The sequence below is a fragment of the Pan troglodytes genome, chromosome 2 (assembly GCF_028858775.2).
Source record: "Pan troglodytes isolate AG18354 chromosome 2, NHGRI_mPanTro3-v2.0_pri, whole genome shotgun sequence".
Lineage (NCBI taxonomy): Eukaryota > Metazoa > Chordata > Mammalia > Primates > Hominidae > Pan > Pan troglodytes.
In genome coordinates, this window is record NC_086015.1 from 56922873 (window position 1) to 56948486 (window position 25614).

The window sequence follows — 25614 nt, forward strand, 5'->3', positions numbered from 1 at the left end:
TGCCTGTAGTCCCAGCTACTCGGGAGGCAGAGGCAGGAGAATAGCATGAACCCGGGAGGTGGAGCTTGCAGTGAGCTGAGATCGCGCCACTGCACTCCAGCCTGGGCGACAGAGCAAGACTCTGTCTTAAAAAAAAAAAAAAAAAAAAAGACAGGTAATCACCTCCCCTATCTTGAGAAGAAGAAACAGTCTCAGACAGATAAAGTCAGACAGCACTGGAAAAACTACCATAATGTGGCCTGGCGGTCATGAGAGGCAAGGGACCAAATTTACGCAGTCTGATGCTAGACACCACGCATGTGACCAACAGGCTGTACCATCTCTGTTCCCTGGTCTAGGAACCCTATGGTCCAGGCTATACCACCTCATGCCCTGGTCTAGAAGTCTGATGGTCCTGGCTGTACCACCTCTGCTCCCTGGCCTAGGAACCCTATGGTCCAGGCTGTATCACCTCTTTGCCTGGTTTAGGAATCCTATGGTCCTGGCTGTATCACCTCATTCCCTGGTCTAGGAACCCTGTGGTCCCGGCTGTACCACCTCTGCTCCCTGGTCTAGGAACCCTATGGTCCTGGATATATTAGTTTTGTTTCCTTGTGTAGAAACCCTACATTCCTGGCTACACTATCTCTGTTCCCTGGTCCCTTTGGATGACAAAGACTTTTCTCCCTGATTGTCTCGTGAGCCTACCTAAATGCATTTTTATTCTGATAGCATTGAACAGAAACATCTCCACTGGTTTTCCAAGGGCACACACCTACAACCAAGAGAAGCTGGCTGGTTATGAAGCTACATAAAGAAGTCAAGGACAAGTCCAAGTTCAGAGGACCAGCTCCCCAGGGTTCCAGAAGGCCATATCTAACCTTCTCAACAGATAAGAGCCGATAGGACACTGCCTTCAGGAGTGGGTGGGACTGCCAATAGCATGGCAGATGAGCAGTCTACCGAGAGGCTCCAACGGCAGTGCAAGTGCACAGATGTTGCGATAGCATCCACTGACTTTGTGAGGATGTTACACCTTTACTCAAGCAAAAAAACTCTTCTTCTGGGAACACTGGGCTTTACCTTAGAATTTTATTGATGGAAGAGAATTAATAAGCATGCTAGGCAGAACAATTAAAGGAAGACCAGTTCTTCTCATGACACTAGAATTATTAAATTACACATAAGACCTTTGCCCTAGCTCCTCAGCCCAATGAAGTTGGCACCCAGAGTCTTCTCCTTTCAAACCATACAAGTTGTGTAACTAGGCAGATCTGAGAAGAGAAACAACAGAGCTCATGTCCTCAGTCCCCAGGCCTACGAGTCAGGTGGCCAGAGACAGGGCAGCAGACAGCAGCCAAGGCAGCCTTTGACCACCAGGAGGCTTGGGACCTTAACAAATCATCACCCATTATGAGCTAAAATACCTGTAGCCCTACTTGGCCGGCAGTGGGAATCCCTTCCAGAGTAGTCTGATGGATACTTCAGGAGCCTTGAGGTTCTTCTTACAGCTACTGACGCCTCTCCTCCACTTAGGAAGAACAGGAGGACCAGGAGGGAAGAACAAGTGATACACGAGAAGCATGTACACCAGTACAGGGGGATATACAATGTAAATAAACCAAGACTCTGAGAACTGGGAACACCAGCTGCGTGAGGAAAGGGAGAGTCTCAGTCAGAACAGGATTCCTCAACTCCCAGTGCTCACTTTGTTCATCTCTCTACTTAGATCTCTCAAATTTTCCTTCCACAAAGGAGCTGGAAAAACCACCATCACATGGCATGGAAGTCATAAAAGGCACCATGAAATTAAGTTTTTCTGCCCCTCTTGTCCTATCATGCAGAGTGCACGGTAAGCACCCCAAGGCATGAGGCTGGCAGAGAGCTTGCTTAAAGAACACGTGGAAAAGGAGCTCTGCCTCCTAGCCAGCCTCCTTCCCTGAGGGCTCTGAACCCTAGCTACATGAAGTGAGGGGAAGCCACCAGAGCCTCTGGAATTCTGGAGACAGGCTTGCTGGGTGATGTTTCTGGGGTTGTATCACAATGATGTCTTCCTTGATTCCTGCCTTCCTAAAATTCTAGAAAGAACATAAATCAACCCCAGAGAATCAGCATGCTCTGGCCCTGCTATTTCTCATTTGAAACAGGTTTGCTATGCCAGCTCCCACTCAGAAAGGCCAAGCACAGTTCATGAGCTCCTAGATAAAAGGCTTAGGGCCCGGGTGGGGCCCTCCAACCTGTCCTCAGACTCTCCAACCAGGCAACGGTGTGCATCAAGAGAGTCCCAATCAGCACGCATCCTTCTGACGTGCTCTTCACCAAGCCACCTGCAGGAGACTTAGCTTCGCACACCTGATGCTATACAAGAGGGACCAGATGTGGGTGGGCAAGCACAGAACCAGAGAAAGCAGAGTTAAAACACTGTCAAGAGTGGACCAAACAACAAATATGTACAATTATTACATATTCATTATAAGTAAAAAGAAAAAAAGACCAAATCATCTGCTATAAGAACCAGGAGAGTGGTGACTGAGTCTCAGCACATTCTAGGGACAGGAGAAAAGCAGGTGCCTGGGGAAAAACCCAGTGGGAGTGCTCACAGCAGAGAACGAAGACTCAGCCAAGCTCCATTCGCACTTCCTTTCCCGTAGCATTGGAGACAGAGCTCCTGGGGCTGCTGGTACCTTTGAAAGGGCTCATAGGAAAAGGAAGATCCATCAACTGCCTCCTTACAAAGGAGGTACTGAAACAAAGCCACACGACTGAGAAGACCAAAAATGTGTAGAAAGTCACTATGCATGGAATGAGCTGGCTGTTTCAATATTAGCTTCTGTTTGACTCCCACATGCAATTCAAAGGCTCACTATATAATAAAAATAGTCTGAAATTCATCTTTGTTCACCAATCCATTGTGGACTATAGAAACTCAGATTTCCTACCAGTTAAAATGTAAGCAGTAAAGCCGGGTGCGGTGGCTCATGCCTGTAATCCCAGCACTTTGGGAGGCCGAGGCAGGTGGATCACTTGAGGTCAGGAGTTTGAGACTAGCCTGACCAACATGGTGAAACCCTGTCTGTACTAAAAATACAAAATTAGCCAGATGTGGTGGGCATGCCTGTAATCCCAGCTACTCGGGAGCCTGAGGCAGGAGAATCACTTGAACCCGGGAGGCAGAGATTGCAGTGAGCCAAAGGTTGCAGTGAGCCGAGATGGTGCCACTGTACTCCAGCCTGGGCAAGAAGAGTGAAACTCTTGTCTAAAAAAAAAAAAAAAAAAAAAAAATGTAAACGGTGACAATCAGGTAGGGTAAGGCACATATGCAATTAAACATAATAGAAAATGTGGGAAAAAAAAGAATATGACAAACCGCCTCTCTGAAATCCTTAAGACTGAAAAAGTAGCTAACTCCTACTCTGGATGACAGGTTTGCTGGTATCTGAGCCTGTTTAAACTATCTTCAAGAACTCAGGAGGGCTGGGCGCGGTGGCTTGACGCCTGTAATCCCAGCACTTTCGGAGGCCAAGGCGGGCGGATCATGAGGTCAGGAGATTGAGACCATCCTGGCTAACAAGGTGAAACCCCGTCTCTACTAAAAATACAGAAATTAGCTGGGCGTGGTGGTGGGTGCCTGTATCCCAGCTACTTGGGAGGCTGAGGCAGGAGAATGGCGTGAACCCAGGAGGCAGAGCTTGCAGTGAGCTGAGATTGCACCACTGCACTCCAGCCTGGGTGACAGAGTGAGACTCCGTCTCTAAATAAATAAATAAGAAAGAACTCAGGAGGAATAGCAATGCTACAAACCACTCTGGGATTCCGACAGCCCTGCTCACTGATGAAATCCAATTGATAAGCCCAATAGGTAAATATACCTGAATCAGTCTTTGCTCACTTTGCATACAAGCCTAGAATAGTTACTTGTTCAAGTGGTCTACCTTCCTAAGCAGGCTATGGACTCTTAGAGAACAGGAATCAAGTTTCCTAACTTCTCTCACAGCTTTGCTATGTTAGTTTTGTACCACTGTGTCACAAATTACTACAAAACTTAATGGCCTAAAGAAGTAAACATTTACTATTGGCTGCGTAGTTCTGGCTCATGTTCTCTTGTAAGGCTGCAGCCAATCTGTCAGCCAGGGCTGCATCACCGGAAGTCTTGACTGGGGCTGGAGGATGTGCTTCTTAGAAGGCTCACACAGGGCTGGGGGCTGGGGTCCTTAGCTCCTCACCACGTGGGTCTCTTCACAGGACTGCCTGAAAGTCCTCAAGACATGACGGCTGGCTCTCCCCAGAGCAAGGGACCCAGCAGGGTGCAAGCAAGCAAGTACCCTTAAGATGGAAGCTGCAGTCTTCATAATAACCTGATCTCGGAAGCCATGTGGCTTCACTTCTAGCACATTCTACTGGTCTCATAAACTAACCTTGAGGAAAGGGACTATACAAGGGTGTGAACATCATGAGTGGGGATGGCTGGGGTCCATCATGGAGGTGACCTGCCACATTTGTCATTCTAAGTTCTCAGGACGTTTTTACTGGATGTGGCATGGATGCATCTTTCAAGGGGGAACTTGAAGCTGCTGCTTTGCTTTCAAATTCAGTCTTGGCTGACACGCTCATGCTCTCTGTTGTCCTACTTGGCTAACAGCTCTTCAAGGTAGGAAAAAAGAACAAGGCACTAGAAGTAGTCACCACAGTGTTTCTGTCCACCCCGAAAGGAAATTTCCTTTCCCCTATTCTACTTCAACAACCAAAAAAGGTATTTGAAGCTAAATTTGGTTTCTCATTCCCCCAAACAAGGGGTATCCTATCGGTGCAATGAGGAGTCTGCTAACAAGGGCAGTTTGGACAAAAATGATGCCACGGAGGGGTATGAAGAAGGGCTTAGGACCTGGCAATTAAGAGTCAGCCACAGCAGTGCATGGGAGGATGGAGAAAGGCATCATAAACAGGGGACGCCGAGAGCACTTGATTTCCCAGCATGGCTTCTAGGAGCCTAAAACCACATCCCTGCACTGCTTCTCACTGTAGCAGTGGCAAGTAGTTTTTAACTAAAGAAAGCAACTCAATTTCTTCCAAACGTCTGTAACTTGTTACTATCACACTTAACTCATGACATGGTAACTAAAGATGTCAAAACTTACAAAGGGGCCAAGGAGCTGAGTTGGAATGGTCATTACCAGGTTTGGAGCCACCTACTTTGAGGAAGGATCAAAGCGCTTTCATCCAGTTTTTAAATCTGCTTTCATTTATAAAAGGTATTTCTCACCGGCTATAGAATCCTAGATTGACAGGCTTTTACTTTCAGGACTTTAAAGATGTTGTTCCATTGTCTTCAGGCTTGAATAGCTTGACAAAAAATCCAAATTAGTTCTTATGTTGATTTCTCTGTATATAATGTCTTCTTTTCCTCTGATTGCTTTTACAATTTTCTTTTTATCATCTGTTTTTCAACAGTCTGATTATGATATGGCTTAGTGTGATTTTCTTTGTGTTTATCTTGCCTGGGGTTCATCAAGCTTCTTAGATCTATGAGTTTATAATTTTCATCAACTTTGGAAAATGTTCAGTCATTATTTCTTCTAACATTTTTCTGCCTTTTCCTCCCCTGCCTCTAGGAAATCCAATTACACGTTAGACCTTTGATATTTTCCCATGGGTCACTAAGGCTCTGTTCTTTTGTTTTTTTTTTTTAAGACTTTCTTCTTTCTGCACTTTAATTTATAAAGCTCTGTTGCTGTTTTCACATATGCTATTCTTTCATAGTTTAATTTTTGGTTTATAAGTTCATGAATTTTTCAGAAATTGTATTTTCAGTTCTAGAAGTTCCATTTGCTTTGCTTTTCTATTTTCCATTGTGCTTATTATTTTTCTTTAAAACTTTAGCATATTTATAACTGTTTTTCAATCCTTTCTTGGTGATTCTAAAATCTCTGTAATTTCTTGGTCTATTAATATTAGCTGATTCTTCTTCTGACTGTAGGCCACAATTTCCTGCTTCTTTACCTAACCTGTCTAGAAATTGTTGATTGGGGCTATACATCATGATTGTTAGTTACGTTGTTAAGTGTTTAAATTTTGTCTGCCTTTAGTGAGCACTTATTTGGGCAAGCAGTGAACTCTGTAGAGCAGCTTGATCATTTCAAGGCTTTTTTCCCCTTTCTCTTCTAAAACAATTCTGAGGTAAAACTTACATAACAAAAATGCACTTATATTATGCATACAGTTCAGTGAGTTTTGGGAAATGTGTACGCTGATGTAACCCTACTACAATCAAGATACAGTAATTTCCATCACCCAAAACGTTGTTTTTTTTTTTTTAAGACAGAGTCTCACTCTGTCGCCCATGCTGGAGGGCAGTGGCAAAATCTTGGTTCACTGCAACCTCCGCTTCCCGGGTTCAAGCGATTCTCCTGCCTCAGCCTCCCGAGTACCTGGGACAACAGGCACCCGCCACCACGCCTGGCTAATTTTTATACTTTTAGTAGGGACAGGGTTTCACCATGTTGGCCAGGCTGGTCTCAAACTTCTGACCTCAAGTGATCCACCTGCCACGGCCTCCCAAAGTGCTGGGATTACAGACGTGACCTACCGCGCCCGCCCAAAAAGTCCTTTTGCAGTCAGTCCCATTCCTACTACCTCAAGGAAACCACTAATCTGCTTTCTGTCACTATAGATTAGAATTCCCTTTTCTAGAATTTCATATAAATGGAGTCATTCAGTATGTATTCCTTTTATCTGGCTTCTTTTGCTCAGCATACTCAACCATGAGATTCAATCATGTTGTTGCATGTATCAATAGTTTGTTCCTTTTAGCTGCTGACATTTATTCCACTATGTGGACATACTACAATTTGTTTATCCATTCATGTGTTGTTGAACATTTGAACTGTTCCTAGTTTGGGGCAATTACAAATGAAGGTGCTATAAATATTCATGCACACGTCCTTCTATGGCCATGTGTTTTCTGTTCTCTTGGGTAAATCTCGAGGGGTGAAACTGCTGAGTTGCGTGGTACATTTCATTTTCTTTATAAGAAACTTTCAAACAATTTTCCAAAGTGGTTGTACCATTTTGCATTTTTACCAGCAATGCATAGGAGTTCCAGAGTTCATATTCTCTTCTAATCTTGGTATTGTTCATCAATTTTAATTTTAGCCATTCTTGTCTTGTGGGTATATATTGGTATCTCATCACTATTTTAATTTGCATTTTCCTGATGAGTAATGATATTGAGCATCTTTTCATGTGCTCATTGGCCATTTGTATATCTTTTCTGGAGAAATGTCTTCAGATCCTTTGCCAATTTTTAAATTGCATTTTTTTTTCTGAGTTCTAAGAATTCTTTACATATTCTGGTTATAAATACCTGGTCAGATAGTCATATTTGCAAGTATTTTCTCCCAGTCTGTGACCTATTTCCACTTAATTTTTGTATATGGCTTCAAGGCTTGTTTTTAAACTTTGTACTCTTTTCTCTAGAGCTAGATGAAACCTAATATTAAGGCATGATGACTCTTTTGAGGGGTCTACGGATGTCCCAGGTGTTCAACAACGTCTCTCTGCTCTATCTGGAAAGAACTCAAATGTCTCTCCGTCCTGGACGTAGTTCCACTTACAGTTCTCCAGCAGCAGTTCTTCAATTTGCTTCTTGAGTTTCACCCTACACAAGAGATCTGTTCATAAAAAGTCTCGAGGAGACCCCTAAGCTAAGGTGGAGAGCTTTCCTTCTGCATAGCTCTTTTTCCTCTGTACTGTCCTCTGCAAATTCCAACTGCATTGGCCTCCTCAGATGTGTCTTCTCAATGCAGCGAGACTGCTGGGCTTCGCTTGGGTTCCTCCTTGCTGCTCTGAGATCTGGAAAGTGCCTCCAGCAGAATGTTGGTGGGAAGACCATAGGGCTCACCTCATTACTTCTTTTCCCTTAGGCTCACTGTCTTGATGCCTGCTGTCTGATATTTGCAAAGTTGCTTTATATATTTTGGCCTGTTTTCTGGTTGCTTACAGAAGATGGGCAAGTTCTATATCTGTTACTCCTTCATGGGCAAAAGCCTCCTCATCCTTTAGCACAGGCTCAAATGTTAAATTTATCCACACAGGAAAGATTCCTCTGGCTTCCAGGACAAGGCCCATGGACTCCAATCTCAAAATGAAAAGCCTTTGGCTTCTTCCCAGTCTGTCTATCATGCCTAGAAAAAAGATTTCAGTGAGGCTCTCAGTCAAAAAAACCAAGCAGGTCAGGGACAGTGGGGACCAAATGGTGTTTAAGACCTCCACATGCAGAGGACAGGAACGTGCAGAGGTCAGAGAAGCAGCATTGTGTGTCAAGCAGCACATGTGTATGCTGCACATGGCAGCAGGCAAGCAGAATGGCAGGGGGTGCAAGGCCCCAGTCCTGCAGTGAGGCCCACTGGGTTTGAATTCCAGTTCTGCCACACAGTGATTGTCACATCCTTAGACAGGGGCCTTAACCTCTCAGTGCCTGTTTTCCCAGGTGTAAAGTAAGATGATATGAGTACTCATCTCATAGGGATAATATGAAAAGTAAATGAGTTGACATACGTGAAGCACTTACAAGACTTGACACGTAATGAGTACTCTACACATGTGACTCAGTTTCGTCACCAGAGAGTTACCAGATCAAAAACTGGCTGGAGGACCTTCACTCTGTATTTGTGGCTCCCTTCCAAATGGGGGAGGCTTTCCAAGAAAGAATGAAAACAGATCTTATATTTACATTGTTTCAAAATATCTCCCTGTAAATCAGTTATTAATTACAAAGGGAAAAACTGTAACTTCACAGTGAGAGAGCTGGAGGAGCAACCCTACCCCAGTTATCAATGAAACCTTCACCAACACTAGAATCAACTGACACCAGGCACCTCAGGTTATGACGCACTGAGTAGGCCATGGCATCACGTATGCAGGCAGCAGCCTGCCAAAAACATGTAACCTGAATGTAATCATGAGAAAATATCAGACAAACCCAATCTGGGACATTTTACAGAATCACTGGCCTATACTTCTCAAAAGTGTCAAGGCTAGGAAGGACAAAGAAAGGCCAAAGAACAATTCCAGACTAAAGGAGACTAAAGCAATGTGGCAATTAAATGTCAAGTGTGCCTCTGGACCAGGAAAAAAAAAAGCGATGACAGTATTCAGGCAATTGATGAAATGTGAACATGGACTGTGGATTGTTAATAACATATTAATGTTAAATTTCCTGAGTTTTGATCATTATACTGTGGTTACATAAAAGAACACCTGTGTCCTTAGAAAATGCATGCTGAAGTATTTAGTAGTTAGAAAAGAAAATAATCCCAGCCTCCTTCCACCTCCCAAGATCTCACTGCTCAGCAGCAAACTTGGACTGGAGGAGCATTTCGCCATAGCATCTTCAGGTGGCACTGTGTGCCAGCACAGCCTGGCTGGTGGACCGGACCCAGGCACAGGCAGAGGCCTATTCTGTACCACACAGACTGGATGTTTGCGGCACAGGAAAAGCTGGCAAAAGGAAGATGGGGGCAGTAGGCTCAGGAGCCTGGCTGTCCTGCAAGACACAAGGATGCTGCCTTAGACGTACACTAAGAAGGACCACGCATGGCACCACAGCAGCTACAGCCAATGAGAACAAGCACCAAGCAGCTCCCTGGTAGGGCTCAGCAGTTCACAAATGCTTTGAGACAGTGCCTCTCCTACCCACAACCTGCCTCCACGCCCTTAGGCCTCATATCACCCCACACCAAACTTCATCCGTCACCACATCCACACTAGCCTGGCCTGAGGACCTCCGTGACTGGGAGAATGAGATTTCACTATAAAATGGCTGCATCCAGGATAAGGTCCTGTCCATAGCAGCAACATTCCAACCCAGCTCATGGTGACACTATGGCATGTGTGCTGGACATTTTCCTGAAGGTTTTTACCTATTTAGAATATTAGTAAATGATTTATTTAAACACACTGGAAAAAAATTCAATATGTAATCTGCTAAATGGATTAATAGGCAATTTAGCATCCCTGTTTGCTCTAACTTCATATAACAGAATCAGTTTTTATTTTGTTTTGTTTTGTTTTTGCCAGTAATTGATGGGGTTTCTCAAAGAAATCTGAAGGCAGAATAAAGCCAGGGCTCTTGACAGAAAAAAAACACTTGAATCTCCCTACACTATGTCTTTAGGACCGTAACACATGTCCCTCATCTCCAGCCTCTCACGTGCTTCTGAACCCCTTTTTGCTCCAGGGCTTGGACTGAGGGTCAGGGCATAATGGAATAGCAGACTTGTAACATACAACGGGCTGCCTCAGACACCCCCAAGGCAAAGCCCTGGCAAGTGAAGGGTAGCCAGGTCAGTAACATGCTTGCTTAAATGCGCTCTGAGCAAGCCTCCCCGACATAGTCCACTGCTCCCCATGCGAAGACTGGATGCACATAAACTGAGTGCAGAGAGCCCTGCTCGATGTAACCACCTGCAGATATTTTTGCCCAAAACTCTGTACCCAAATAGAAAGCTGCTCTAATGATCCGATGGTGCACACTGCACAGGGCTCTGGGTAAAAGGACGCGGCATGCACCGTGTGGCTGTGTTTCAACTATTCCTATAGGACAGTGTCTTATGCTCACGTCATTTAAATGCACTGATACTACCTCATGCCTCTACGTCATTTCATACTATTAAATGAAGATGTCTTATAACAAAATGGAAGAGCCCACGAAGAACACAGATGAGCTGAAGAGGCCTGGAAAAGCCCATGGACTAGACAAAAGCTTGGCAGAGGAAGCATTTTAAGTAAGATGAATGTATGAAAAAGCAGAGTTGGCCCTGTATGTGTCCTGACTTATTCTGCATACAAGAAATAAAGAAAAAGCATGAAAGTTGTTGATGCCCATCAATGGTTGGTGACCGGAAAAACCATGAATACACAACATCACGTCTTTAAAAGAAGTTTTAAAGCCAAGAAAAACACTGGTTGGGTATCCCCAGCCTCTCCCTCCTTCCTCGTGCCACCCCACCCAATGTCCGCACCATGAAACCTGCCCTCAGTGGGCTGAGCTCACCAGCCTCTGCCTCCTCCTCCCCAAAATGGCTTGAGTGGAACCTGCTTATGGCACAAAATGACCCTTAGAATGAAGAGGGCACACTAAACAAGACGCGGCAAGAGGGCATGTGATGCTCAGATGGGGCTTCAGTAAGTCAACGGAGAAGGCTTCTCACAGGCACTAAGGCGACTTCGATGCATGACTATCCTGCCGTAGTAGGTACAGAATTTTTAGAATGTACCAACAACTGAACTTCTGTCAGAGATGTTCTATAGCAAAGCCCGACCCCTCCAAAGCCTGCAACCATGCTCAGTGGGCGACGGTGGTTCCCAGGGCTTGCCTAAGCTGGCGATCTGTGCCCACACCTCGAGAGCTGCATACAATCCAGGCTGAAAGTATCTCTACCTTCTCCACATCTGTGTGGACTATGGCAGACAATCCATAAAAGCTAGTTAACAATAAGGAGCGGCTTTGTTACTATCCAAATGGAAGGTCTGCACAACCACACTGCCTAGCTCTACCACTTACTGGCTGTGTGACTTTGAGTGGGTTACTTAATCTCTCTGCGACTCAATCTCCTCATCTATAAGACGGAGATACTATCAGTCCCTACTTCTCAGGCTGTGTGAGGACTAAATGCCCAAGCCTGGGTGAGCACGGCACGTCTGTCCACATCACTGTCTAGCTCAGAAGGCACTACCAAGAGGATGGGGGCCAGGCAGATACTGGGTCCCTGTTTCTTCTTCTGTAGCCCCAAAGATAAACAGTGTTATGTTTCTCAGGGGCTGCCACATGAGATGTAAAACTGCTTTAAAAGAAAGGTTCTCAAGGAAATAATACAAATGGAGCATGCAGTACAGCAGACCCTGACTTGACACCCAATAATTTAATTCATCCTCTTTAAATGCACCCGTAAAAGAGGCCTGAAATGGAATAAGGAAGGCTCTCTGGAAAGCCTCCGAATACACTGCCTCTTTGTTCTGAGACCCTCTGCCTCTACCCTCTCCAGCGCTGGTCTCTTCTACGTGAACCTTTGCTCTTACCACCCCCTCCATGTCGAGAGCCCTTAGCCTGGTGCTCAGGTGGAGCTTCCTCAGGGACACTTCCTCGAGTCCCCAGGCGGAACCCCTCATTCCCCCTCTCCAGTGTGTTCAGGCTTCTACAATCCTCTTCACGCTATACTGGAATTGCCTGCCTGCCTTCCTACAGCCTGTTCCAGCTGTGAGCCCCTCAAGGACTGGGGACCAGTCTCAGCTCTTCGTCAAGGAAACATCCAATAGCGGGCTTGGCACCAAAGTACTTAAGAGATCCTGATAGTCCACTGTTCTTATACTTTGGAAACAACACACTGACCTTCTAATCTGTTCTTCTAGAGTAAATATGAGTTTGCTGAGGAATTCACAAACTGAACCCAATGCAGTGGTTCTTAAATAGGGGCGATTTGGCCCCCCAGGGGGCAGTTGGCAATGTCGGGAGACATTTTTGGTTGTCACAATGAGAGATTCTACTGGCATTTAGTGGGTAGAGGCAGGCTGGGGATGCTGTTAAATGCCTTGCAATGCACAGGAGAGCCTCCCACAAGAAAGAATTATCTCATCCAAAGTACCAACAGTGCCAGGCTGAAAAACTCTGGATTCAATGGATAGCTTTCCTAGCAGTGGAGTAATCTAAAAGAGACTCACCAACTGCTTCTATGCATACACGAGGAAAAGGATAATTCTTCTGGGTAAACCTCAAGATTATTAATGACCTTCCTTATAGTCATATGGCAACCAACAGGGAAACGAACTCTGTGAAACTCAGCAGGTAACCTGAAGCCACCCAGAGCCCTACAGACCCTTCCTCACCAGCGAGTAAAGGGACTCCGTGCTGCCTGCTTCTGCTGCTCTGGGGTAGGGTGGGGGTGCCTTCGCCTCAGATGCTAGACCACAGCCTTGGGGTAGAATCACCACCCTCTGCCCAGGCAAGGAAAATCTTCACAAAGGCCCAGAAAAGCAGACCTAGGGTGTGACTCATGTATGCATGAAATGATTGATGAGTCATTTCAAATTTATATTTTTAATGTTATCAACAGTCAAAAAACAATAATGCTTTAAATAAAATTACTTAAATAAAAATAATTATCAAGAAATAAAATCAGAATTGTTCAGATAGAAAAAAAATGAGGTGAAGTAGCCACAGATACAGAGTAATCAGAAAGTGCACCTGTGTGGAAAGAGGGGTGGAAAAAGCAGGCAGGCACAGAGGAAGTGGCTCAGGGTGTCTGGGGTCCCAGGGACCCGGCTTACATTTCAGTTCTGCACTTACTAACCAGGAGCCCTTGTACAAGGCACTTCACCTGCTCACCGACCACTTCTGTACAGGGTTCCTGTGAGGGGGGTTGGCATGCTGGGAACTCAGTGAAGAGCAGGCTGCAGAAAAGAGGCCGGCTCCAGGGGCCAGCACCACCACCTACTACCATGGGCCCTGGGCAAAGAAAAGCCAGCGACTTGAAGCAGGTTCATCACCTGGAAGTGGGGCAGCCCCGGCACCCACTGCCCTCTCTCTCAGAGCCCACATGAGGGCCCTGCTGGTAAAAACACAAGAAAGATTAGGTCAAGGAAGATTATTTTGGCCACGAAAGCCACCTTGTTTTGGCGCGTGCTAATCTGGATTCACACTCACTGTGCTGGCTGGGCTAAAGGTGCTTTTCTTTCTTTTTTTTTTCACTGCCATGCACTCTGTGAAGAGGGCTAAAGGTAAAGACATTGTACAAACAAGAAAGAAAGGGGAATGTTTAACCTAATTCAGAAAATAAGTTACTTAAGCACTTGTGAAACATTTTTCAGCCCAACTCATGAATACAATGTAATAACAAGGATGAAGACACACACACCCCCAAGGAGGGCCTAACATGTGCCTGACACCAACCCAGCTTCCTCAAACACATTCTTTCTCATCTCCATAGCCCCAGAAAAGACAGATTATTACCACATGTTACTGGGGAGAAAACTGAAGCTTTGAGAAATGCAGAAGTTGCTCAGGGGCACCACATGGCAGAGCGAAGCAGACATGGATGTTGGGTCAGGCTGGATCCAGAGCCAGGGATCCTGTTATTTTTAACCACTTGTAAAACCCCTTCAACAAATCTTCATGTTTGTGCAAATATACTAACTGCAAAAGACTTTAAACAGATATTAAAGCAGCAGAAGCATGAGAGGCCCCAACAGGGCAACATGTGGCCAACAGAGGTATTCAAAAGCTTAAAAAAAATGCATTTGGTAAGTTATTCTACAACTCAGATTGTCCCCTAATTCAGACAACTTCCTGTTGTCCTGATTTTATTCGAAATTAATGAAGTTACATGATAAATCAAGCAGCAGATCGCCATTATGGATAAATGCTACCAAATAAATAAACATTTAGAAAACCTGAAAACTTTCTAAAAATGAAAGCTCTGAGCCAGCCAGTATGCTAACATTGGCCACAACACCAGCCTGGCATGAAAAAAGGGGCGTTCTTCCTTTGCCCATGCTGGCACTCCAGAAGGAGGAAAGGACAGCGACACTGATTGAGTTTGTGCTGGGTTCCAGACCCAAAGACAGGCGCCTTCACTCGTGAGCTCCAGCTCCAATTCAGCTGTCACTGTATTCTGCTATTTTACCAGGAGGAGGTGATCACTGGGTGAAAGGCTACTGGGAAACAGAGTATTCACATGATCTCAAAGTATTATCACTGCAGAGATCCCTTATTAATTGCCCAGGGGAAGATGTACCTTTACGAGGGAGAGACTGAGAGGTCTTCCATCCACCATCACCAAGTCATCAACCTTATTAACACTAATAGTGGGGCAGCGTGATGTCACATGCCTCCTGGTGGAATGTACATGAAACATACAGCGCCGCTTATGGCGTGTTCTTGCCATAAAACTGGGTATCTGAATCTAATAACTGCTCCAGACCAAACTCAGGAAAACAGGGGCCAGTGAAACAATTCAAACACCACAAGGAAACACCCAGACAACTCCAGAATGTGGGGCACTCCACACAACAAGCAGCCAGAACTCTTCAAAAAGCCAGAAACATTAAAAAAAAAAAAAAAGTGTGCATGTATGTGTTTCTAGAAACGAAAGTGACTGAAAACGTAACCAGACACAACGTGTGGACCTTGATTGGATCTTAGCTTTTAAAAACTCCAGCTATAAAAGACTTGTGACATTTGGGGAAATGTGACTATGGACTGGATATGAGATGATATCATAGAGTTATTATTAATTCTCTTAAGTATGATGATGAAATTGTGGTTATGTGGGAGATTGTCCTTATTTTGGGGAGACTTAGCTGAAGTATTTAGCAGTAAAGTGTGATGCTGGTCACAATTTACCTTCAAATGGCTCAGCCAAAAAAAAAAAAAAAAGCATAAAGAGGTAAAGCAAATGTGACAAAATGTGAACAACTGCTAAATCTAGGTAGAGGGCAGACAGATGTTCAGTGTATTATTTTTCATGTTTTCTACGTTTGACATTTTTAGAGATAAAAACCAGGATGGGGTGGGGAGAGGTGATCGTAGGGAAGGTTGTGCCAACACAAGCCTGTTCACACAGAGCACATAGGGAGGCCGGTTTACCATGGAGAAAACCCCAGAAACTCTCATTTAAGATATCAAAGCTGAGTGGACTGGTTTGTGATTTTTACTTTGGATTGCAGGAAAAAAGTTATCACTTCTCAATGTTAGCAGTGTTCTTGTAAAACATGGACACATTTCTCCCAGCTGGCTAGCCCCCATGTCTATAACAAAAATAGGCAGGCAGATTTATCCAAGCTCTCAAAATACTTGTTTTATTAAAAACCAATTCTGTCTACACTTCAGCCCAGAACCCTGACTGTGCACGGTGAGGGAGGCTTGAGTTTGCTTTGCATTCACATGTCCTGAGAGTAAACACCCCCAAATGCCAACACACACACTGGCCAACACGACCTTTGGCTGACAGCTGGTTGGCTACCCTGCACTGGAACAGTTTGCTGAGCTCTAGGACTGCTTAGCTCTGTTCTGCTGAGACCCTAGCTGAGCAACTTTGTCAAGTCACAGACTATAGACAAAACCACCAAAACGAGGAATTGCTTGGCAGGCCGACTATGACAAAGCCCCCTCGTTTAAAGCGTTTCTTTCTATGCAGATACCTAGCAGACACTTCAGAAAACTCTAAGTGGAAAGTATCTTCATAAGCTTGTCTCTGAGTATGTTCATCTTTCCTTGCGTACACAGGGTACCTTAGCTGGAGCCTCTAGGAAGCCCGCCAACTCAACAAGGCAGTGCTGACACTGGGACATGTGTGTGGGTGGTGCCTGTAACAGTCTGCATGTTTATGCAGCTTGAATAATGGGCTACCATGTATGACCTGGCATATACGTTCTCAACTGCCTGGACCAAGAGGGTCTATAAACCCTACATAGTAAGGCAAGAAGTCTATCAAAGCACCAGAATGAGAAATTCTTGCAGAACCAGAATCCTCCCCAGAGACATTAATATATATAAGTAATCTTCCTTCAGGACAAACCTCCCCAGATTAAAAACAAACAAACAAACAAACAAAAACAAGGCAACGTGTAAGTGGAGAAAAAAGTGATTTTTCTGGATAGAAAAAGGAACATAAAGACAGTGGTCTGAGGGGTCACTGAAATCAGGGAGGTGAAGTAAGGAAAATTACCTCACAGCTTGTCTGCAGAGAAATGGGTTCATTCTACAGTCAGAGCTGGTCCAACAGGAAACAATAGTGTTGGCCATCAGGACTGGGGAAGCGTTCCAGAAGACAGGCAGTGAGCCCATTGCCTCGAGGGCCACGGGTACTCAGAAGGGAAAAGACTGTGATCTCAAAAACAGCCCCTCAAAGGACAACGGCTGTTTAAACTGCTCAGAACAGACTGGTTGGTATTTAAAATGTTTGAAGATAACAGAACTGAGGAAGGATGGAGTGGCCTCACCTTAACACACACTAAGACTTCCCTCCCTCAGGGCTGCGAGGGGGACCCTCGTCAGGGGAGCCTGGCCTTCAACAGATGCCCCTCCTGGCAGCTCCGCCAGACTGAGAAGGACGGAGGACTAATAGCCCAGGACAACGCCAAATGGCTCGCAGATGTACTTCCTTAAGGCTACCTTGATCTCCTTCCTCTTCCACCTTAGAGATTTCTTCCTCTTCCCAGTAGTTCAAGAAGGAAAAGCCTCGCAGTTCTATTTCAACAGGACCAAGAAATCTGAGAGATAAGAAGGGCCCCACCCTGACTGCATCCCAGTCAGTGGGCTTCTTCTTGTCCAGCTCCCAGAGTACCATTGCTCTGGTCTGCTCTGTCTGCTTCTAGGTAGGGGGAGGAGGCTCTTGCTCTCACCTCCATTTCTGTGTCAGGGCAGACATAGCTCTAGCCTTTCCAGCTCTTCTCCCCATCACTCCTACCCACATCACCCCAGGACCCACCAGCCATTTCCACAAGCTCTGTCCACGTCAAGCCTCACAGTGAACAAGAGACTGCTTTCTAGTTCAATCTCTGCACACAGAAAGTACCAACCACAGTGGGATTTGCACATGTGCTCACGCTGAAGATTAAGTAAAGAAGTGAATATGTCCCTGAAGACTCCACTCAGAACACATTCAACCCGATACACTTCTCAGCTGCGAGCAACTCTGCCCTGTCATCATCACATTTCCTTCTCTGAATCACAAGTGTCAAACCCTAGGGGACAAGCCGGGCCATCAGCATCAATCAAACCTATGGAAACAGCCAGAGCTAGGCTAAGAAACCTCAGGTTAGGGAGCAAAAGAAAAATTTAACCTACAGTTCCTTCAGAGAGAAAGGAAGGCTGTCTGGAGGACAGAGAAGTAGGAGGGGTATGAAGATCCACTCACCATGTCTTGAAAACACACACGTACAGTACATGCGCCCAAGTCAGCAGCGGATTTTGGCTAAGTTGTCACAAATTATTACTGTGGGAACAAGTGGGTATTTGTTTAGCAGAGAAAAAGCAAGGCAAGTTGGGACTAAAAAGGAAAGAAAAAGTGGCAAACATAGACAGTTGGGCACTTATAAGACTTATCAAGGACAGGCCACCAGAAGAACGCGGTATCCATGATCAGAGCCTCTTCAGGGTTACTTAAAGCCTGAGAGAATTCACTCAAAGAAACCCCAAGTTATAAACAAGCAAGGTGGCCACTCCAGCAACTGGACCCCACAAGACAAAGGCACACAGCTGCAAGATCCCTCCTGAGTACCCCAAAGCATACTTTCTGCAGGAACTCTCCACTCTGTCCACACAAGCACAGTGGGGAAGTTTTGAGAACAAGTCATTTTTGGAATTAATGACTCTGCACAGATAGTTATAACCTTTCCTTCCCCCTAAAACGCAGTCACAAGGGCACTCCTAGGCTTACATGTCGAGCAAAACTTCTTGTTACTTTAATAAGGGAAGGATGCACACGATGAAAAACAGAAGCCCCCCCCACCCCCCAACAGCACACATGAGAACAGGGTGGGGGCTTCCTTCTCTATTCAGCCACTAAGGTGCCCAAGTTTAATGGAAAAGGAAACTTAAAATATAAAGAATAAAAGTGGAAAGGGAACAGCCAGGGGAAGCTATAGATGCGGCTTATTAGGAAAGCTTGGGACAGAGATGGAACAGGTGGGCCTGTTCCGGAATAAACGAGAGGAAGGGGATCTGGGGAAGAAGGCAGACTGGGTGGGTCCTACCCTGACAAAAGGGAAACTAAAGCTGAGGAAGAAGGGCCACGGAGAGGGAGGCGGGTACTGGGAAACGGAAGGCATGGCCCTAACACTCCAGGTGTTGAGAGGGATGCAAAGTAGCAGGATTTAAATGTGAACGGAGAAGGCAGATCCTTGAAGAGTGAAGGGGCAGAAAAGAGCTCAGCATCGCACTGGGGATTGAGGGATGTGGGTTCTAAGCACGAAGAGCCCCTGAGAAGGGGCGGACAAGGGGATGTCACCCTTGGGGGTCATGATTCCAGGCTGGGAAGTGGGGTAACAATTCGAGATGGTAAGGTGGGAGGTAGGCGAGTTTTAGACTGGCGTCTCAAAAGACAGACGTTTAAGGTGGAAAGGGGAAGGGTCACTCCTGTCTGGAGGCCACAGCGAGTAGGTGAGGGGCTCGGGCTACCCCTAGTGCAGGAATACCCAGCCTGGGTTTGCGGGGGAGGAGCAATTCGGGTCCCAAGGCCTGCACTCTCCGCGCAGGAGGGGCCCCCAGGGGGGCCGGGCCGCGGCTGCCGCGCAGGGCCTCCGGAGGGTCGGGGGGTCCCAGACTCACGCATTAACGTGCTGAAGGCCACGACGCCGAGCAGCCCCTGCAGGAAGATGCCGAAGCTGTGCATGAGCGCGCCGCTCTCGCAGCGGCCCGCCCCGGACGCGACCGTGGAGGGCGACCCGCCTGGCAGTCCCCGGCTCGCGTTCCCGGCGGGGCCCTGCATGGCAGGCCTCGCGGGAGGGGCGCGAGGGCCCAGGGCCCGCCCGGCCTCGCTGCCTGCCGGCGCAGCGCCGCCAAACCCGCAGCCGGGATCCCAAGCCTGAGCCGGTACCTCCGCCCGGCCGCCGACTCCGCGCCGCGCGTAACCCGACGTCTGAGATCGCAGTGCCTGATTGGCGCAGCCAAGGTTGGGGCGGGCCTCGGCCGCGGCAGCTCTCCCCACCCGCCCCCGAGGGGCGGGGCTCCGGCCGGGCCAGGGGGCGGGGTCGCGGGTCCCACTCCCCTCTCCAACCCCGCCACGCCCGCAGGTAGACAGGCCAGGTGAGCCGGGCACCGCAGACCGGAATGAGAGCCTGGGAATCACGAGCTCCAGGTCCGGAGGTAGGAGCTGGGACGGCCTGTGGTCAAATTATTTTTTCCTCTAAGGCAAATCCCTATATCCTGGAGAATTTATTATCATTCCTGAATTCCACCCTCAGAGATCGTGATTCAGTAGTTCTGGGGTGGGGCCCAATAGTTTGCAGCCTGGATTATTCTGAAGCAAGTGAATAAGGAAAACAATCTGAGACTGAGTACAGGAGTCTTCCCTCCAACCCAGACATTTGAGTCTTTTTCCTACTTCCCTAGCTAAAGGCTTATCAAGGCCCCAAGTCTATTTGCTTTTTTCATAGACATAATTTAAATGGTCACCTGAATCCAATCACTTTCATTTGGAAATATACCAGGTTTCACACTGAAAACCTGACGTGCACATGTCCCACCTTATTCACTTGGGGAGCACAACTACCTTTAGAGTGTAAAAGACAAATGGTTGGTATTTTCCAGGCTCCAACATCCCCCTGCACACACACTCCCACCTAACCCTTTCCAACTTCTCAGAACCTGTGCTCTGCCTTTAACAAGACCCTGAGTCCCCATTCTCTCACCCATTCTCCCAGCCCAATCTGGGCTCTCTCTGGATACCTTCTTGTTGGTGCTCTAGAGCCGCTGACCTTCCTGCTGCAGAATGTCAGTGAACACATGGTGTAAGTCCAGTTGACACTCACCCATTCTCCCAGCCCAATCTGGGCTCTCTCTGGATACCTTCTTGTTGGTGCTCTAGAGCCGCTGACCTTCCTGCTGCAGAATGTCAGTGAACACATGGTGTAAGTCCAGTTGACACTGAGCTACATGTTTTCAACAGTAAATATCATCTCTAGGAAAAAGTTTCCTATTAAATAGCCCCCCAAATTCCAATTACCTAAGAGAGTTATATGCTAGCTAAAAGCTTTCTTGGTGAACAGGAATATTAACCTGATTAGAGAATAAAAATGCAATTCTCCAGCCTTCTCTTACATTTTCACACCTCTGTGCCTTTATGTAGCATTCTAGCTGCATGGATGCCATTCCCTTTTCCCTGCTCCATGAACTGCTCCTCATGTGTCAAAGCCTTTCTGACCTCCCTCTCCCTCTTGCTCCCACATTACCTAGTGTGTACTGTTCCACCAAAACTTTTCAGACTGCTAAATTTGACAGCTGTACACATGTCTCTCTCCCACAGCTAAGTGTGAGCCTCCTGAGGGCAGGAATTATTTTTATTTACCCTTCAATTCAAATTCAGTATGGTGCCTGGTACAGAGAACATGCGACAAAATGCTTAATTTAAATGGAATTTTAATTTATAAAATTTTAAACTCTCCACAAGTACTGGCCATGGGCAAATACAGAAAATCAGATTAAAAAAATAAATGGATAAGGGAAAATTAAAATTGCATGACTGTCTTTTAGTCTAAGAGGGATCTTATGAGGATGCTCAACAGTTAACAGTACATGTTTAGAGAGAACCAAACAAGAGGCTACGTCTTAAAGCAGAAGAGATTGTGGTTGGGCATAAGGAGACTATTGATTGCTTGAAGACACAGACAGCTCAAGGAAAATTGGACACAGAGCTGAAAAGTGATGTTTTTGACAAAGAATTGTTCTGCACATCCAGCTGTGGAGGAATCCTTAAGGCTCACAGAGGAACAAACAAGAAGCAGTCTTCAGAGATCGGGGCGGAATCCCCAATGTCAGGAGCAAGGTTGCTGTGGGGAAATTCTACTCTTCCTATCTTTCCTGAACTGGAATTAAAAAGCACCTAAATCCAGAAGGTAAAGGATGAGACAGCAAGAGAGGGGGAAGAATTCCAGAGTTTTATTAAAGTAGGAAGGAACTTCTCATCTATTTGGAAATGATTCTCTGAGGTCCCGCTGGAAAGAGTTTTAAAAAATTTACTCTGGCCAAAATGCCTTCCTTGCTGTCAAATCAGCACAAAGTTAAGGTTAAACATAGCTTAAGACCTGTTCTCTTTAGTTTTCTCACAACCACTTAAAACTGTCATAATGTACCACCAGTTTATATACAATCATATTTACAAAAAAAACACGCAAAATATTAATCCAAAATAGTTTTTTTTAATCCTCTGAAGTTATACCATCAAACTTGATGGTAGTTATTTTAATAGGTATTCTTGTGCATACTTCTTAAGTGTACTTTTATCTTCAATGCATAACTTTTGAAATTAAGAGGAAAAACAGCAAGCAGGAAGGATACAATGCAATAAGCATTTGATTTTGTTCTAAATGAGCAGCTTTAAAAAAAAAGGTAAAATACATTAAACAAAGTGCATCAGTTCCAACAAGTTAGTATTAAAAAGAGGCCTAAGGACAGTGCTGGAACCAGCCAGGAGTCCCTCCCTGGCAGGCCTCTGATTGTCTTCAGAGAATATTCAATGAAAAAAAAAAAAAAAAAAAAAAAAAAAAAAAGGAAGAAAGGAAGGGGAAAAGAAATGAGCACTTGAAATCTCAAGAGAAACATTCAAACTACCGTCTCCAGAGATTCTTGCAAAAGGAGCTAATGGACTGCCCAACTTTAACTCTGCCTAAGCTTTGTAACCTCCCTCAATCATCTGCTTTGTGACTTGATTTGCCCTAAAAGCCTACCCTCATCCTTTCAGCACTTTTGTCCACCTCCATTCTGCCAAGCTAGGTATGCAGTTAGATTGAATAAACCATGTAGAAACCCTCAGGCCTGAGTTTCCACACATCCTGAGAACAGGCACCCCCATCAGCAAATGGTGGCACCATTTCACTAGAAGGCACCATTTGCCTCCAGAAATAATGGGAGACCCTTGCCTCCCACAGATCAGGGTCCGTGCTTTTCTGCTGGTGTTGGAGACTTATCTGGCAAGGCTGTGGCTTGCTTCTCTCTTAAAACAGTCCTTTGTGATAGGCCATAGCACCAGGACAGACCCAATGGTGTATTAAGTCAAAAAAGACTCAAGAAGAGGGAGTTTTAGGCCTACTTCTCTATCTCCCCAACTCTCCACTCCTGGTTTTGCTGGTTCTTGTGAAAATCTCAGGCTTCTTAAACACCATACCCAAGAAAATGACTCTGCAGTGCATTTGCTGCCCACCACCTTCTACACCTCCCCATAAAGCTGCCCTCAGAAACAAGGCTACCTGTGTGGTCTGGGACAAGTACTGAAAAAACACCCCTGAAACCACCCTTGGAGTGGGCCTGGAACCAGATCCATTTCGACTGAGCATTGAATTTAAAACTTATGCCCAAACTCTAAGTCATAGGTAGCTTGTTTGGATAAATTCAAGTTTCCAAAGTATGCACATTCTCACATAAGGGGTGGGAGTCATCAAAACTCACTAGTAAAACATCTAAAGTGAACAAAGTCAAGGAAGAATTATAATAGCAGGAAAGTAACATTTCTTTTTGGTTTTGCAGGAGGCTCTCTGTCCTACGATTTCTGAGTCAGCACCATGACAAACATATGGTTGCTTACAGTGGACCCAGGAGCAAGGAAATCCAAGCTTGAAAAGGGGGCATCTGGTCCCCACCAAGATTTATACTTCATTTTTTGTAGTGATGCCTTCTACTCATTTAGCTTCATAAGACCAACAGATTTCCTACTGATAACACAGAACACTTCTGAACTGGTGTGTGCACACACGGCACATCCTCAATATACAGGATCAGAGTTCAAATCCAGGGTGTGTTCCACTGTTGATCAATTAAACCAGTAAATGGTGTCTCAAATAGAACAATCTTTGGTGATATAGGTGCCAAGTAAATATAATTGCCTGTGATAGTTTTCCCAAATGTTCCCATCTAGATTGCCTGATATTCTATGTGTCCCTCAGAAACACTTTTTGGCTTGAGAGAGGGAAATGATTCTGAGTCCCACCCTACCTAAGGCCTCCTAAAGCTTTTAAATTGTATTCAGGTACCACATTAGTGACTGAATTGGTACTAGAGAGCAAGTAAAGTGTATCCAGGTCCTCTGGAAGCTAAGGTCCAATGTCTTCTCTCTCACAGTGAGAATATTTTACTTCCAGGAGAAAAGGCATATTAAGGCTAAGTTCTGAACTAGTTTTCTATGTTTGCTTCTACCATAAGTCAATACATATTTATCAAGAAGCTCATCTTTTCCAGAGGTTAGTAAGTACCCTTCCCTGACCTCACATATCTATAACATAGATAAATGCTAGGAGCCACCTGCATTGCTGAACAAAGGCAGATAGCGTGCAAGCTTCCATAAATGCATTCCCTGCATTAGCCACTTCAACTCTGCTTCAAATGAGAAGGATGAAGATGGTGTACAAAGGAAAACAGCATAGTCCCCAGAAGCCCTCAAAATCTAGTCAAAATGTCACAGAAAAATCTGCATGTGCAGCAAAAAGGTTTCCCTAGCACACTAATTGAGCAGTAATAGTCTAATATTGGTCAGCCAGCTTTTCCAGGTCCAGGAGGATGAAGTAGTCCATTAACCTGTTTTCTAAACTTGTCAATTCAGGGTAAAAAATGGGTCATGAAAAATTTTCTGACCTCAGGCAGGCTGTGGGCCCAGCTGCAGGTGAAATCCAGACAAATGCAGTCCCTTCACAATGTGACTGTTACACATTTAAGAAGTTGGTCTCTCTAAAAAACAAAGTTCTTGCACCTGTGTGCAACATACCAACATTTTACCCCAACATGGTGAGCTATTATCTGGCTTGAAATCTGTTTCAGCATCACAGTAACCAGAACATCATTGTTATCTAGCCCAGTCCCAGCAGCTTTGTGAGGTAAATTAAGTCCAAACTTTAAGTTAAAAAAGTGCCCTGTGCTAAATTCCCAATTATCCTTGCTTACATAATATACGGGAGTTGGCGCTGGGGGATATAATTCTTTATGCAATTGCCTAATAAACTATGCCTTAATAGGAGAATGCAAGAAATATTAAGGGAAACTCAACTTACTTGACCATGTAGAGTCAGCTTTCTCTAGGAACGGGCTGAGCCTGAATAATCATGGTATAAACAAGCCTGTTGGGCTCTGACTCTACCCAGATCAGAGACTACGTAGGGCTGTATGTTTTGCCCTTCAGCGCCTTCATCCCCTCACCTGTGAAGGGAGATGATTCTTAATTCTGTGGTTTCTGGAGAAGTCAAAAGAGAGACAAAATAAAGCATTCATTGTTCTTGTGTTTGGTAAATTCCCTCTTATAGGAAATATATTTCACTTTCCTAAATAAGATAATAACACGAGGCCCTAAACATTAATTCCAGAAATTCTGTTCCATTATTCTTCCTCAAGGGGCCCTCTTTTCCTTAGTACCTTGACTGAACTCTCAGGAAATTTCATTAAGCAAGATTACCACCACTACCCACCAAAAGCTTAATGTTTAATGCTAATTATTCCCTAGCATTCCCTATATATCCTTGTCTTCCACAGACACAGAATTAAATTTTTAAAAACTGGATCTCTAAGTTTCAAACATATTAATTTTTACTTAAATGAAGCTTCTTCCCAGATAGATCTGGTAGGAACCTAAGTGAAGAGTTAATGATTTAATGTATGATTTAGTTGCAGGGCTTGAGTTAAGTTGGTTTATGAATTACCCAATGAAGAGAGGCTCCAGATTATTCGTCAATGTCCACAAAAATAGGTTGGGGTGGTGGGGAATGGGAAAAAAAATCACAATCAGTTAAAATTTGCTGTAATATTTCCTTATATTTGTAGAGCTGTTTAGAATTCACCCAGTTTGCAGGATTAAAACATTTTCAAATCTTGAGGAAGAATGATTGGGTTATAAATTTGCAGGTGATTAGGATAAAAAAACATTCAGCAAAGCAAACCATTTAAGG

General features: G+C 45.1%; 1 protein-coding gene across 3 annotated transcripts in view; it reads right to left on the reverse strand.

Annotated features, from left to right (window-relative positions):
• STIMATE (STIM activating enhancer) overlaps positions 1 to 19676 on the reverse strand; it is a 60932-nt gene extending 41256 nt beyond the window's left edge. Inside the window, exons 1-2 of one of the 3 annotated variants that reach the window (XM_063805286.1) lie at positions 19569 to 19676; positions 19301 to 19337 (exon numbers count right to left, since the gene is read on the reverse strand). In XM_063805286.1, the coding sequence (XP_063661356.1) occupies positions 19301 to 19304 (4 nt within the window). In that variant the 5' untranslated portion in view covers positions 19305 to 19337; positions 19569 to 19676. Of the gene's footprint in view, positions 1 to 17888; positions 17967 to 19300 lie in introns of all 3 variants that reach the window. The other 2 variants (XM_009445460.5, NM_001251863.4) reach the window with 2 other exon arrangements.
• Between the last annotated feature and the right edge of the window lie 5938 nt (positions 19677 to 25614).